General features: G+C 34.5%; 2 protein-coding genes across 2 annotated transcripts in view; one reads left to right on the top strand and one right to left on the bottom strand.

The window, feature by feature from the left end:
• Positions 1-17185, top strand: part of LOC148951992 (uncharacterized) — a 59922-nt gene that overhangs the window by 36554 nt on the left and 6183 nt on the right. The window contains exon 3 of the mRNA XM_089089471.1: positions 13789-13941. Coding sequence (XP_088945597.1) covers positions 13789-13941 — 153 coding nt within the window. The remainder of the gene's footprint in view (positions 1-13788; positions 13942-17185) is intronic.
• On the bottom strand, positions 3720-4511 carry LOC148951993 (protein obstructor-E-like). The gene has a single exon (XM_089089472.1). The coding sequence runs from the start codon at positions 4446-4448 to the stop codon at positions 3783-3785; it is 666 nt and encodes a 221-aa protein (XP_088945598.1). The 5' UTR covers positions 4449-4511; the 3' UTR covers positions 3720-3782.

Below are 17185 nucleotides of genomic sequence, written 5' to 3'. Positions count from 1 at the left end.
TTGGTTTGTATGTCTGAATCTATATATTTGCATGTGTTTTTATCTCTCTCACTCTTTTTGCTTGTGTGTTTGGGCGGGTGTTTGCTTATTCCAGTGCAAGTCTTTCTCGGTTGGTATGTCTGAATCTATATGTTTGTATGTTCAACTCGAGAAATTATGAACGGCGATCGTAATTGGTGCTGTAGTTGTGCGTAATTTTGATTTTATCGGCAAGTGTGACTATAGTGTGGCACGGGTATAAGGATGAATCCAAGATCTGAGAAAAAAATTACCCTTCATTCCATCTTGGGTGTTTTTTTTATTATTTATTCTTTTTCTTAATAAAACTGAACTTGGAAAATACTTGTGTTTCGTTTGTACGGATTAAATGACAAGCAAAATAGGCGAGCTGAAAAATACGCGCATATTGAATTTGTGCGTGGAAATTTCACAGAATCCGTAAATGTCATTCAGGAGAATTTTGACATAAGTTAATTTTGATTTTGTATTTCTTGACGTTGGATAGTCTTGAAATAGGTAGCAACTTATCCTAACTGTTAGTTCAGATGCGCTGGTAAAATGCTCTCTTGGCCAGTAAAACGATCAAGGAGAGTGGTGTTATGAATTTAAACGAGATAACTGCATGCTGATCAGTTTATGGTAATGACCCCTAAGTAAGGAGCGACTCGCATTAATAGTAATTGAAATTCTAAAAAATGGAGTCTTGATTTGAATTTTTACAACAAAAGAATTTAGTTTTTATGCTGATTTCAAATATATTAAATAATAAAAAAACAAGATTTTTAAACTGAAAGTAAGGAGCGACATTAAAATTTAAAACGAACAGAAATTATTCCGTATATAAAAGGGGCTGTCCCCTCCTCAACGCCTCACTCTTTACGCTAAAGTTTTTATTGTTTTAAAAAATAAAGTTGTGAGACAGAGTCAAAATTTAGCGTAAAGAGCGAGGCGTTGAGGAGGGTTAACTTTTGATGTTAACTTTTGATGATGAGGAGCGCTTAACTTGTGATGGGTAGAACTAAACATGATGAAACTTATATATTTGAAATCAAAATTAAAATCTGATTCTTTTGATGTATCTATTGGTATCAAAATCCCGTTTTTTAGAGTTTCGGTTACCATTGAGCCGGGTCGCTCCTTACTTACAGTTCGTTACCACGAATTATTTGATAAAATTTAGAGTTACTCATCACCTCGAGGCTGAGAAAATTTGCCTGTTTTTCAAAATTGGGGAAAACAATTCCAAAAAGGCGAGTGTTCTTGATGAAAATCCCACTATCAAATTCAGCATAACAGAGAACCCTACTAGAGAGGTTTCAAGATTTAATACACACAAATGTGGGGTTCTGCTTTTTTTTCAAGAAGAAAGATCGTGGATGCGTGCTCGCTTGATTTTTTTTTCAGGGGTGATCGTATCAAACCAGGGGTCCTAGAATAGAAAGATAGAGCTCATCTGAACGAGAACGAAAAGATCTGTTCCTTTTTAATTGGCCGCAACGATTATGGTGCTATCCCAATGAGTGCCAAATTGCTCTCGATTGAAAACTCTTGAGATAGCCAATTGAAGTTCAAAATTCTACATATTGAGCTTCTCAGTTTCAGAGAAAGTAGTGCTGCATGGTGGCCCTTTCGTCCATTGCGTGGGTGGCTCCAGACGCCTCAAAGAGTTCGTTTTAATGCTCAAAATGTCAACTCCCCATGGACCTTCAGATAAATACAGAAAAGGGTCTGAGGAAAAAGTCGAAGGTAGAAATTTATCCCTGTTCTACCTTCATTTGAACTAAGCTTGAATAAGGGTGCTGTGGGGTGATAACTCCCTTCTCATTGCAGAAAAGTTTATTTTTTTTGTAACAAACAAGATTTCACTCATAATCTTACTGGCTCAAAAGGTGGAGGAGGGGGCAATTTATGAGAAAAGTCAGGAAATTTGCTTTGAGGTGTAAAGCAGGTGATACCAGATACTTTATTTTTATCGAAGTTATATATATATATATATATATATATATATATATATATATATATATATATATATATATATATATATATATATATATATATATATATATATATAAAATTGATTCAAATTGATTTGATTATTTATGGTGAAAATAAGTTTTTAGTGCTCATTCTCCTTTTTTCGTTTTATACAGTACACCGTCATTCCTTTTTTAGTAGACGGGTAAGAAATATATTATTATTATTATCATTATTATCGTTATATATATATATATATATATATATATATATATATATATATATATATATATATATATATATATATATATATATATATATATATATATATATATATATATATATATATATATATATATATATATATATATATATATATATATATATATATATATATATATATATATATATATATATATATATATATATATATATATGTGTGTGTGTGTGTGTTTGGTATCGATGCTGCAAGGATACTGTATCTGGAATCATAATGGAATGTATTATACAATCACCCTGATTGAAGCATGTTATTTGACACTGAATAAAAACAAGTTCTATTTTTATTTTATTTTTTTATGGTTTACAAAATCCCAGACAAAAATTTCTGCTTTTTTTGGTATTTTTATGGAGGAATTTTATGTTTTTATATATCAGAATGACTTGTCAGGTTCATTTAATTTCATTTAAATTGCATCTTTTAAGAAAGAAATGGTTTGCGTGATTGGAAAGAGGTACGAAAACTGTCACCTAGAATTGTTCTTGCTTGAAAAAAAAGTCAGCAGTACTGTTTTAACTTACCGTGTCTGAACTTACCAATGACGACAATTGATATAAATGATGTGCTAGAAGATAGACTGGTTCTTAAGGGATTTTTCTACACTTACTTACTGCACTTGTAATACTATTATCTTCTAAAAAGAAACCCAAACCCTGGATTTCAATCTCTGAAACGGCATTATCTGTTCATTTAGATCAAACTGGACAGCCCTGTGTGCCGACCAGGGGCCTTTAGGAATAGTGAATTATCCATCCTGAGATCTTTTCGATTATAAGATAGAGGAACGAACATAAGGAGAAGGGGGGTCTGAGCTTCTAAAGCGTACATACATTTGCCATTTATCTGATTATTTTCCACGTATTTTTTCTATATGCATCTCCCCTTTTTTGCCTGTATTTTTTTTCTACCTCCCAAATAAACTCCTGCTAAGAAGGTATAAGATGTCTTTGCGGGATAAAGTGTGGCCCTCGGTGTCTAGAACAACCTTCAATCTTGATTCCAAGCAGCTATGATATGTAGTATGTAAATGTATTCTAACTTCAACACAATTTTTCTTACGTGTATTCATAATAATTCAGTAGCCTGATAGATCTTTGGAAAAGTTTATACGGTATAAACCTTAAGACTGGATTCCATCATTCCTCTCTTCATATGAGAGAACAAATTTTCATTAGACTTTATAATTCCTTGAATATTTATTTTATTTGTCGAGCCACCCCTATGAAAAAACTTTCTTACTCCAGAGAGAGAGATAGGCACAGTGGATTGCCCCCCCCCTAGTCCTTCAGATTTGGCACAATTTCTCCTATATTTGAATTTTGCTTTTTTGTTGATATGCAAATTTGTTACATTGTGTAGTAAGATCCATTTGAAAATACTGATAAAACAAACTTTTTTGCATCTGATATTTGCCTATTAATAAACTTCGAATAACCCTGACGAACCTAAAAACAAAATTCCAAGGTTTTGGAGAAAACAAACCGTTTATTCTGTATAAATAGAGCGGAAATTAAGACAAGATACAAACTTAAACATCCTTATAGTAATTTTCACACCCTTTCACGTGTTTCGCCAAGTCACAAATACCTATTTCAGGATTGTATACCTCAGTTTCTTTACAGCCTCCAAGTCGAGGCATCCCATTTCTCATGCATTTAAAGTAATAGCGGCAATCCTTCGGATGAGGATGGCGTTCGTGATCATCAAAACGGTATTCCTCATCTTCTGGCTTGATTGGACATTTAAAATTGAGAATATCTTCTGATTGACACCCTGGACGCCTCGCAATATCAGGAAATTCACAAACACCTTGCTTTGGATCAAACACGAGACCCAAGTCACATTTGATATTTTTTTCCTCGCCATTTTGACAATACAAATATTCGTCACATTTATTTGATGGGAAAATTCCGTTCAAGCGAGAACAGTTTCCTACAACCCGTGGAGGTTGCAGTGTAGGACGTGATGTACAGTCCACTTTAAATGGTAAATCACAGCTTTGGATTGACTCCTCGAAAGCATACCCATCTTCGCACAGCTCCTCTGTTGCTTGCTGATTGTGGCATTTGATATATTTGTCACACTGACTGGAGTCCGCGATCTTATAAGGAAACTTGCTAGGTTCACAAGGAACTGCTGTCTTTACTATAGCGACTACACACGCCAATAAAATTGTCAATACTTTTAGCTTCATCGTTCACTAAGTAATGCTAGACTTAATCTGAACAAATTTAGCTTCTGTAAACGCTTGTAGTTTAATTTGCCATCCCAAAGTGACTAAACATAACTATGCTTCCTAGTTTTAATTAGTTCATAATTAATCTCGTGTAAGTTTATTCAGTATGAACACTGAATTAACTAAATCTCATAGGAAGTTAATTGACTTCCAGCTAAATGTTTAACATTATTGAAATAGACCTTTCCGTGAATTCTTCAATGAGTATGGGATATATGTTAATCTTCAAGAAGAATCATAATTCGTTGTGCTCTAAAATTAAGATTAATCTAAAAAAACAAAGTTTTTCCAAGGGGAGTAAAGAGCGAAGTTGAAACTTAAAACGGACAAAAATTATTGCTTCACATCCTATCTAATATATATCAATCAAACTAGTACAAATAAAACAACTAATTATGTTTCCCTTTGTTTCTAGGATTATAGAAAACTAGCGCTTTACTGAAAACACAAAATCAAGTATTAAAAACAGGAATATTGATTTGGGAGTGAATAGCGAGTATGAAGCCTGACAACAATAAACTAATCTATAAAACTTTTCATAGTCTTACACCAGTTGTGACCTCAGTAACTTTCCATATACAATTAAAATTATCTTAAAAGCTTACGCGTAAAATTAAATATTTTTTTAATACCCGCAAAGTCATTGAACAGCATACAGATTATTGGATTGATTTATCAGTTAGCATTTTGGTATAATATTCAATAGTGCTATAAGCTATAGTATCAATAGTGATAAATAAACAATCTTCAAATATAAGAAATATGCTTTAGTATTACTTGAAATTAAGATCAAATAAGACATAATATGAACGCTGAAAATACGGTTATTTGTCTCTGTACAACAGTGAATTTCAAGCTATGATACAAATTCTAAAGCTAGTCTATAGTCCTAATCCTAAAGCTATCAAGAGGGATTTACTTCGAACTAGTCTACAAAGTAATCATGACATGTCCTTTTTAAAACCAACACGACAGCCGGGCATTGAAATGAGCCATCGTGCAGAAGTGATACCAAATTAAACGAGAAAAAAAAAAGCAACAATCCTAAAATGAATTGTTATTTATCTTAATAGGGATTGATCCTAAAAGGGATTAATAACAGTTTTATTCTGTAAAAAGTGTCCTTAATTGGTTTTCTTTTACTGTACCAAAATTCCTATATTATTTTGTGTTTTCAGTAAAGCGCTAGTTTTCTATAATCCTAGAAACACAGGGAAACATAATTAGTTGGTTTATTTGTACTAGTTTGATTGATATATATTAGATAGGCTGTGAAGCAATAATTTTTGTCCGTTTTAAGGTTCAACTTCGCAGGTTACTTCCCTTGGAAAGACTTTGTTTTTTTAGATTAATCTTTGCTCGTTTTTGATTCAAATTTAATGTAGAAACAACCCTGCCATGATCTTTTTTATTTATATGGAATAATTTCTGTTCGTTTTAAGTTTTAATGTCATTCCCTAGTTTCAGTTGAAAACTTATGAAGCTGTTTAAATGCGCATTTAGAAGCTTATATTTATGCCTAATCACTTTTTATAAATTTGGCTTGATTGCACATTCCTATAAAGTGTACTTTTCGTTTTTCCACCCATTTTTTTCAAATGAAAAAAGTGCTTTTTCCAATGAGATAACCAAAAAAAAGGTGTTTTCCAAAACCTAGGCAGGAGCAAAAAATAAGGGGGCAAATACGTCCCTTCTCCTCAATTGCCGCCATTAGAACTAGCACACAGGCTTCATCGCAGAGTGAAGTTTGAAGGTTTAATTCAAAAGTGTTGATCATTCAAGCTTAATTTTTCGTAGATTTTTAGTTGAAAAGTTTTTAGTTTTAGTTAATTTTGTTTTCGCAATAATCTTTTACTTTTAAGATGAGTAGAAGATTTATGAAACTTACACAGGGGGTTTGGAGGGGGGAGTATATGTGAGAGGTTCTTATAAACGTCCAGTTAAGGGCTTTGGACCATAATTGTTGCAATGGTACCGTTATATGCTTTCAAACTCTTCCACTTAAGAAGTGACACCAAAAGTGCCGTTTTTAGTGCTATATGGCACCTACAGATGGCAAAATTGATAAAAAGCATGTAGATATGAGTAATAGCTTTAAAATGAGTCTTCCCGGGATATGGTTGGGAAAATGAGTGCATGACATTTGCAAAAATAGTGGATTACCTAAAAAGTAATGAAAGTACCATGATTAAAAAAAAAATCCAAGGAGGAATCGAACGCATGATTATCTAATTGAAGTCCAGTGCTATACTAATAGAACCACGCCTGTAATAATCTAATTTAATATACTGGTGTTTGTAGGACTTTAATTGCGTTGCTTATTAAGGGGGCCTGGAGGAGGAACCTGCGGGAGGTGATCTTGAAAACCTCGAGTTAAGGGCTTTGGATCATAATTATTACAATTATGCCATTTTATACTTCCAAGATTTTCCACTTAAGAAGTGCACCAAAAATGTTGTTTTCAGTGCTATATCTTACTTACGAATTGTAGAATCGATAAAAGCCCGTAGATATGAGCAAAAGTTTTCAAATGAGCCATTAAACATCACTCTAAGAAGTCCTGGTAGTCACTAGCCCCAGCTTTTCCACTTCAGATATGGCATAAAAAGTGCCGTTTTTTAGTACCATTTGAAACTTGCAAATGGCGGAATTTACAGGAAGAACGTAAATATGAGCAAATAATATGAGTAAATATGGCATCTTTCATTATGATTAACCTAACAGCCCTTCTTGAGTGTGTTTGTATAATATATAAGTACCAGTGATTTTTCTTTCAAGAGGGCATAGACTAATGCTACCAATTTTTTGTGTGTTTTTAAGTTAATCGCTGATGGTGGAATTTATAGGAATGGCGTAGAAAGGGCGTAACTTGATATGGGGCAGGGGGAGGCAACCGCCCCCTTCAGACCGAAATTTGCGCCCCCAGACCTCATTTTGCCTTCCGGCTGAAATTTCGTTTCTGCAAAAAAAAAAAAAATATTGTCAAAACTAAGATAAGCCTTCATAATTCAAGCATCCAGAGAAACAGGTCAGTTTTCTTTTGTATATCTTTGCCTCTTTGGTAATATATGGCTCATTTTTCCATTTTCACTATAATTTTTACTTGATTTCTGAAAATTGGATCCACATTTGCCCCCCCCCCCCCAGCCTCAGGATTTTGACGAAATTACGCCACTCACGTAGATATAAGCAATATCTTTTATATGAGCTATTACACATCTGTCTAGACACATGCGATACCAATACGCCCAATAACAATACGCTCACACCGATACGCGTGATATAAATATGCCTGATAGCGATACAGCGTGCAGCCCTTTCTCCAGGGAGTATGGAGGGTCGTATCATCACCAAAACCAAAGATAGTTGACCTTTGAACTATGTTGAACAACATGGCTATCTCAAAATTGTGATTGGATGACTTTGGGGGAGGGGACCTTCAGGGAGGGGGGCCTAGTTGCCCTCCAATCTTTTTGGTAACTTAAAAAGGACACTAGCAAATTCAATTACCGTTCGAATGAGTTATTATAGATCTCTCTGTGATGTTCTTGTCACCCCCTAGCCCTGCTAGAAAAAAAAAAAAAACGGGAGACGCATCAGTGCTAAAGCAAGGAAAAAGTCATTTTCTTTGCTGTTCAAAGAGGGGGACTGTAATTTCTCCTAATAAGGGTTTCGACCATGGTGACTCCAATGGTACACTTTTCATTTTGATCTGACGTCATTTTCGAGGGATTTCAGGTTTTTTTTTAAATCATCATAAATTTCTTCTCGCAATAAACTTCTACTTTTAGGACGAACCAAAATAATAGTCTCATCATTCCTCAATTAGTGTCAGATGGCAATTTGTTTCCACTAGGCAGTTTTTCTCCTAAAAATGATTTCTGACTTTGATTCTGACCGTGTTAAAGAGTTTATAGTAAATTCTCCCAACAGACTAATGAGACTTACTAAGGAGGCTTGGAGGGGAAGTATACGGGAAGAGTCCTTTGTAAATCTCCAGTTAGGGGTTTTGGAACATAATTATTACAGTGGTACCGTTTTATACTTCAAAGCTTTTCAACTTAAGAAGTGGCTCCAAAGGGGCCGTTTTTGTGCTATTTGAAAGTTACGAATGGCAAAACTGATTTAAATCACGCAGATATGAGCAATAGCTTTCAAATCAGCCATTAAACATCTCTCTAAGAAGCTCTGGCAGTCTACTAGCCCCTAGCTTTTCCACTTGGGACATGGCGTCAATAGTGCCATTTTCTGCCATTTGCCAGTTGCAGGTGGTGGAATTTATAAATAAAACGTAGATATGAGAAATAGCTTTAATGTGAGCTATTAAACATCTATCTACGATGTTTTTGTAGCCCGCTAGCCCCACCCCTTGAGAAATGGCACATAATGTGCCATTTTTGTGCCATATGGCACTTGCAGACGGTGGAATTTACAAAATGCACGTAGATGTGAGAAACAGCTTTTTAATGAGCCATTAAGCATCTCTCTATGGTGTTCTGGTAAACCGCTAGCCCTGGAAAAAAAAATGAGAAAAAAAGGGAGACAAGTCAGTACTACCCATACAAAAAAGTGATTTTTCTTGTTTTTCAAGGTTGGGGACTGTATTTTACCTGAACAAGGTTTTCGACTATGCTGATTTCAATGGTGTACTTTTCATTTTGATCTGATGCCATTTTCGAGGGTTTCAGGCTTTTTTCGAAATCACCATAAATTTCTTTTCACAATAAACTTTTATTTTTAATACGAACTGAAACGATAGTTACCATTCCTGAATCAGTGTCAGATGGAATTTTTTTTCACTAGGCAGTTTTTTTCTAAACGCGTTTTTTAACTTTTTGTTACTATGGGCCGTGGTTCGCTCTTTACTAGGTTGCAGCTGCCGCTGCAGCCATGAAAAAAGATATTAGGCTACCAGCGTCGATTGTAATCTAGTAATATGACTGTTCTTTTTCAAAAAATGACTAGATTTGGTTCAATAGCATATACTTTAATTAAAACCTAGTTATAGTTTAATTAAATTTTTTTAATTAAAACGAAATATTACCTAGCTCAATTTCGCAACGATTCGTAATTTTAACGAACTGTAAGTAAGGAGTGACCCGCCTCAATGGTAACCGAAACTCTAGAAAACGGGAATTTAATATCAATAGATACACCAAAAGAATCAGATTTTAATTCTGATTTCAAATATAGAAGTTTCATGAAGTTTAGTCCTACGCATCAAAAACTACGCGCCTGAGAAAATTTGGCTGATTTTCGAAAAAAGGGGGAAAGACCCCCTAAAAGTTATAGCATCTTAATGAAAATCAAACCATCATATTCAACGTATCAGAGAAACCTCCTGTAGTGGTTTCAAGCACCTATTCGCGAAAATGTTAAATTTTATATTTTTTGCCAGAAAAAAGATCACAGATGCATGTGTATTTTTTTTTTATTTTTCTTTTTTCCAGGGATGATCATTGTCATCCAGTGGTTCTAGAACATTGTGGGAGGGTTCATTCGAACGAAAATTAAAAGTTCTAGTGCCCTTTCTAAGTGACCAAAAAAATGGAGGGCAACTAGGCCCCCTCCCACGCTGATTTCTTTCCCAAAGTCACCCGATCAAAATTTTGAGATAGCCCTTTTGTTCATCATGGTCGAAAATATGATAACTATGTCTTTTAGGGTGACTTAATCCCCCGAAGTCCTCGGGGGGAGGGCCAAAAGTTATGAACTTTACCCAATGTTAACATATAGTATTGGTTTTTAGGAAGTATACAGACGTTTTCAGGGGGGATTTTTCTGGTAGTGGGGATGGGGGGGGAGGGTTGGGGGTTATGTGGAAGGATCTTTCCATGAAGGAAGTTTTCATGGCGGAAGGAATATTGCTATTAAGGGGACGCCAGATTTCCCAGAATTATTTAAAATAAAAGATCAGAAATTAAATAAAAAAAACAAGTTTTGCAACTGAAAGTAAGCAGCAACATCAAAACTTAAAACGAACAGAAAATATTACGTATATGATTGGGTTCACCCCCTAGTCAATACCACGCTCTTTAAGCCAAAGATTTTTTAGTACTTTCATAAGAGCTGTTTATTCTAATTAACGGCCTTTGTGATTAAGCCTTCGTTTTTAAAGAGTTAGAACAAAATTCGAACTTTAGCTTAAAAAGCAAGATATTGACTAGGGCGCGAACCCCCTAATATACGTAGTAAAAATATATGAATATAGTAGTTCGTTACGTAAGTTAATTCGTAAGTTACGTATATTTATTATTAATAAAAACGTTCGTAAATAAAATTAAACAAGTTTCGAGAAAGCCATTTAACCAAGTAAAAGTAAGATTAATATGTAAATTTTGTTTTAATTATTCATGTACGGTGAGCCAAAATCAAAACCTGTATTAATTCAAAAACGTTCAAAAATTAAATAAAAAAACAGGTTTTTTTTAACTGAAACTAAGGAACGACGTTAAAACTTAAAACGAACACAAATTATTCCGTATATGAAAGGGGCTGTCCCCTCCTCAACGCCTCGCTCTTTACGCTAAAATTTGACTTTCTCACAACTCTATTTTTTCTTAATACAAACCTTTAGCGTAAAGAGTGAGGCGTTGAGGAGGGGACAGCCCCTTTCATATACGGAATAATTTCTGTTCGTTTTAAGTTTTAACGTCGTTCCTTACTTTCAGTTAAAAAAACTTGTTTTGTTTTATTTAATTCTTTTAAAGACGACCGAACCGAGAATGCGTAGAATAGAATGAATAATATTTTCTGTAATAGCACGTTGTACGTCCTTCTTTTGTTATGAAATCTTCCATTAGCTCTCTCCTTGGTATCTTATTGTGCTTAACATGGAGTTCCATTTCAGAGGACCTTCGAATCATCTTACGGGGGAGGGGGGGGGGTACTTTCAAAAAACTACCCTCACCCGGCATTGTTATTAGTACGAAAGAGAAAAAAATGGCTCAATTATATGCGATTGGGTTTTATGGCTGTTGAAATGAATAAGGTTTAATTATATGTGGCGTCAAGTCGTATAGGAAGATGCCACAGTAGATACTTTAACAAAATCTGCCTCATCAGATATTTACTTAATTTTTCGTCTAGAACTAATCATTTTTAGTCATATCATCTGAAGGGTGTTTTCTTCATTTTTTTTTAATTGAATGTGCATTTTGATTCGTCGGTATTATTTTGCTTAGCCTACAAGCCAGAAATAACGACGTTTTGAGAGTGAAAGTTACTGCATGTGGTTACTTCTTTTTTACAGTACGTTAATTTTTATTACAGCTTTATTTGTTTCTATGTAAGGGTTTTTTAACACTGAATAATATACTATCATGCTTTACGAACCCAGGTTTTCTGGTAATCAGTTTGGGTGAAGCCGTACATCTAATTGAGATGCAATTTGTTCTGTTGGTAATTGTAAATCGTTGTTTGGAAGCTAAGAAGTTTCTGTTTGGGATTAAGGTTAACATCCTCCCCTGGACTCCTGAATTGAAGGATTATATTTCAAGAAACTGTAGCTTCTGGTAATAATTATTTCCAGATGATATGCCGCGTGACCAATGATAAAAAAAAAAACTATATTGAGAGTGTCACTGTATTACGCCAATTATTGCTATTACAGATTGGTCATCGAACTAAAAATTCTGTTCCTTGTAACAACATTATGTAATTCGTTTTATTTGTTATATCTGTACATAAAGTAAATATTTATTTGTCACTATTTTCAGTACATCCATACTTTTCTTTCCACACTCGATGATATCGCTTTTCTTTTTTTTAGATATTGCATGGTAATATTCTTATTTTCGCTAAAAATAATCACTTTACTTATCTAACTGACTTACTTGACTTAAAGCTCTTACTTGGCAACGTCGCCAGCGTAGAGGAAACTAGACGTCAGTGCCGTTAATGGTCTCCAGAGTGAATAAAACAGTCAAATTTTCAACCCTTTGGGGGGGGGGAGTACATCTAGAACAAAATCCTGTTTTATTCATAATGAATCCTGTTTTATTAATGAAGCCATCTACCAAAGTCACTTAAGATGTGTCGTTTTGGCTAGTAATTTGGTTAATTTTGCTCTATCGAACCTTACTATTAAATACAAAAGTCTTTGTGCACTTAGAAACAATCCAAAATTACTACCCATACTAACAAAATTAGATGCAAATCGTATCCAAATAAGACATATTCTATGCTACATAGAGCTACATTGGCCATTCAAATATTCATTTTTTAAATGGTTGAAACTTGTGTGGTAAATGATTTGACAAAAGTTTGCAGACAAAATACGCTTAATTTTCTTATATCCAACATTTTACAGGGGTTTGCATCTGATATTTTGGTGGTGTCCCCACGTCCATTGGTCTCATCTCAAACTTTCAACCCTTGGGGGGGGGGGGGGTACAGCTAGAAAAAAATCCTGTTTTATTCCGTTTGATCTACCGCAACCATGTAAGATGGATTTTTATTTTTTTCAATGATTATGGATTTCCAGTTTCTATACCAGGGGCGTCAATTGGCAAAGAGTAGTGGGATACAACCGCCCCCGGTAGAATTTTTGTCCCTTCTAGATTTTGAAAAACAAATTTTCAGCATTTTCACTGAAAAATATTTTTTCTTGGTATTTTCATTGAACCCTATGTTTTGTGGCTTTCTATCCAGAAATAAGGTTGATTCACGGGTTCCGACAGGTTAGGTTAGAAACAAGAAACAAAAAGACATTAAAAGATTGATAAAAGTTAGATAATTAGAAATAACACCATATAAATCATGTTAAAAACAAAGATCCAGGTTTTTTTAGGGGGGGGGGGGGTGCGAAAAAGCTTTAAAAAACGCATTAAAAATATGAAATTGATATCTATTCCCTTATGATTTCTGCGAATATTTCTGATTCACGCTGTTATTATAAAAGTAAAGAGTAATATTAAACCCCAAAAATGAGCAGAATTTATTCCGTACAGGATGGGGACTGTCCCTTCTTCATCCAAACCCCTCCCCCTCACGGTCGTAGAACTTCGGAGGAGACTCATTAGATCAGAAATTGAGAGTTCAAGTCCTTTTTTCATAAGTCGAAAGCGATTGGAGATAAACCAGCCATGGGGGAGCATTTTCCAGGGGGATTTTCCGCGAGGGGTATTTTTCCGTGATGGGGGACGGGTAAATGCCGACCACCAATTGACTTTTTGAACATTTATGTGCCATAAAGGAAACTAATAGAGATTCTGATTTATGTGTTTTATGCTATGCTTGTTAGTTTAATGCTTATCCAGTGATTTTTTTTTTTTTTTTAGCTTAAGATTATTTTCAGGCCCCTGAGCTTTGGTTCAAACAAAGAGAAAGACTTGATTCAAATTGGCAAGACCAACCTCATTTTGTGATTTTAGTTGACACCAGGGATAGACCCGCTCCTCAACTGGTTTACGTTCCTCAAGAAGATGTTGATGTTGTTGTTAATGTCAAAGTAAGTGGGTAAGAGAGAGAAGACGTTGATACTGTTGTTAATATCAATGTAAGTGGGTAAGAGTGTCAGAGAGAGATAGAGTAGCCTAATTAACTAATGTATCTTAATGCACTTTACGCTTTGGAAAGATATTTTGCTTGTACCTTTCCTCTATTTTTTTTAGATTAAGTTTTGCACACTTCTGGAACCTGTGCATCAAGTTTATGGTTTCGCAGGTCAAGGGCTCCGTAAAACGTCTTTTGAAGTTTTAAAATTAAGAGTATGTCGTGATGGAACCTCACGGACTGGGATGAAAAAGTTGAAATGAATACGTTATTATATAGTTTAAAAGGGTTTCTTCATATCTTTAAGATATTGAAGGGTTTTGCAAATGTTTAAAAATTGGGAAAAACTAATCGAAATGGATTGAAGGACGATACAGCATAAATCCCTTTCAAGGTGTAACTGAATAAAGTCTATAGAAGGGTACTTGGCCATTTTTTACCAACAAAGGGGGGGGGGGGCTAAACATTTTGATGATCTGCACCATTGCTTTGATAGAACCTGCCCTACAAGAAATTGATTTGACTCCTAAATATTTTTTTTCATTAGTACTAGGCTCCTCAGTGAAATGTTGTATTGAGTTTTTTTTATGTTGTCAACTTGGAGAAAATTTTTTCTTAGTATTTGCTATTCTATCAATTGAAACTGTAATCATCAGTATTTGTTCTCTTTTTTAATTCGTTGGAATTAAAGCATGGTTAGAGTTGTCATTAATTTCCTGAAATAGTTAGGGGTAGCTTAATTAAAATATGTCTTAGTATGTAAAAGAAAGTTTAGTGTGTTAAAGATTCTTACCATACAGGCAATCGACTATTAAAAAAAAGATAAAAAGTGTCATCTTTCTTATCCTTTTATAAAAGAAACCCCCCCCCCCAAAAAAAAAGAAGAGTGGATTTGAAAATTGAGGAATATTGCATCCTCAAATTTAGCGGATCTGAGAACCTCAGAAAGGAAGTCCCAGCCTGAAAGAATATGTCTGAAAGAATATGAAATTCTGTATTTTCTTTAGGAAAGTAGTCAAGGATATGTCACTTTCCTTTTCTTTTCTTTTTTATTTATTCTCTCTTAGTCTGATTGTGTCGAACCGGTGTTTGTTGAAATTATTATTTTCAAACAGGAATTTGAGTTCTAGCTCCCTTTTCAGTAGAAAATCGGTCGTGGCACGAAAAATGAGTATTTGCTAATTTTGTGCCCTTAAGACTAATTTTTGTGCCAAATAAGGTGAAATTGCTACCGGGCAAAAGGTAGCTGAAAACCGAGTACTGAGAGAAACATTTCTGACATAGCCAGTCATTTTAAAACTACTGAAAGGGCTAGGATAAAACTTCCACAAACTTTGAAGAGACACTGCCGTGCAATGACATATTTAGTTCGAGAAGACATTTTCAGTCCATGTAAAATAAATAGTTCTTTTATATGGTTATTCAAACTTTCATTTGAAGGGTTTAATTTATCTGAGGTACATCAATAGTATTGTATACTTCCACACCGTATTTTTGAAGAGAGGCTAGACCATTTTTTGGGGGGAGGGGGATATCAAAAATGTACTATCAGACCCAAATTTCGTAACTTTATAAGAGGTCCACAGATCTAGCTGTGAGGATGTGGCAGTTTTGCCCCTAACCTTCCTTGACCTAAAGCTATATATGACATTTTAAGTGTTCGGGGGAGTTCTAAAATTGTAGAATCCCCCCCCCCCGTGCTGTGAAACAATTTTGAGTGTAAAATGAAAGATTCTATATTTATAATTGTCTGCACAAAAGGGGGCAGGGGGAGATAGAGGCCATTCCTTAAAGCTCAAGAATGTTCCAAACAACTCCCATCACCTCGGGAAAGTGGAAAATTATGGTTTCACTTCTTTTATATTCCCAAGCCATATAATTTAAATTGCAGCATAAAGAGCTGGGAGTCGTGGTAGTGATAGCCTCTGCAAGCATGGTATTATCTTTATTTTTTTTTAGTGATAAAGTGTTTCTTACTTCCATTGAGGAAAGCTAGTTTTTTTTATTTGTTTAGCTAAAAATTACAATTATGAAACTAAAAACAAAACTACAATTAAGATCTTAAGATCTATTTGACGAAATAAAAAGATTTTTTTTAAGCTTCTTATCTTTTGTGCTAGCTCAAAATAGCTTCACTTACATTATTAAGACAAAATTAGGGCAGACAAACGAGATGTCTTTTTTCTTAGATTTTGCTTCTGCGACTTTTTCATTGGGGAATTTAAGAACTCGATTACGCTGTAGAACTTTGCATGAAATAGTTTTTCAGATTTACCCCTATAAATGTCGGGTTTTGGCCTGTAGTGTAATGCTTATCGTTACATTTTTGCTGAATTACAGTCTTGATTTCGTTCAGGGCTGACACTCTTTTGGATTCCTCCCCAATATCATTGAATTTCATACAGATTTTGGAATGTTGAGAAAGGTATCTGCATTAAAAAATACTTTAAAAAAGTCCGTCAATTGTTGATATGTTGCTTATTTAGTATCTTCGGTTTTTTTTTATCTTGAAGTTTTTCGTGAGTGTTTCTTAGGATATTGTTAACTTATTAGCAGCGGCTTTGATTTTGTTCGAGGGTTGAATGCAAAAAACGTTTATTGGACCACTTACTTTTTAAGACATACCAAATTCTCTATCTGAGTAGATTTTAGTGTAGTGATAGATTGGTGGTAGATCTGAGTAGATTTTAGTGTAGTGATAGATTGGTGGTAGATCTGAGTAGATTTTAGTGTAGTGATAGATTGGTGGTAGATCTGAGTAGATTTTAGTGTAGTGATAGATTGGTGGTAGATCTGAGTAGATTTTAGTGTAGTGATAGATTGGTGGTAGATCTGAGTAGATTTTAGTGTAGTGATAGATTGGTGGTATATCTGAGTAGATTTTAGTGTAGTGATAGATTGGTGGTAGATCTGAGTAGATTTTAGTGTAGTGATAGATTGGTGGTAGATCTGAGTAGATTTTAGTGTAGTGATAGATTGGTGGTAGATCTGAGTAGATTTTAGTGTAGTGATACATTGGTGGTAGATCTGAGTAGATTTTAGTGTAGTGATAGATTGGTATTAGATCTGAGTAGATTTTAGTGTAGTGATAGATTGGTGGTAGATCTGAGTAGATTTTAGTGTAGTGATAGATTGGTGGTATATCTGAGTAGATTTTAGTGTAGTGATAGATTGGTGGTAGATCTGAGTAGATTTTATTG

Source organism: Artemia sp. Qi Xiang Cuo, chromosome 5, assembly GCF_049724085.1.
Source record: "Artemia sp. Qi Xiang Cuo chromosome 5, ASM4972408v1, whole genome shotgun sequence".
NCBI lineage: Eukaryota > Metazoa > Arthropoda > Branchiopoda > Anostraca > Artemiidae > Artemia > Artemia sp. Qi Xiang Cuo.
The sequence above is the reverse complement of the archived record's forward strand: the minus strand, read 5'-3'. Positions and strand labels throughout refer to the sequence as shown.

What these genes read in the sequence shown, in the direction of transcription:
- LOC148951993 (XM_089089472.1), bottom strand. Translation starts at nt 4,448, where the DNA reads ATGAAGCTAAAAGTATTGACAATTTTATTGGCGTGTGTAGTCGCTATA.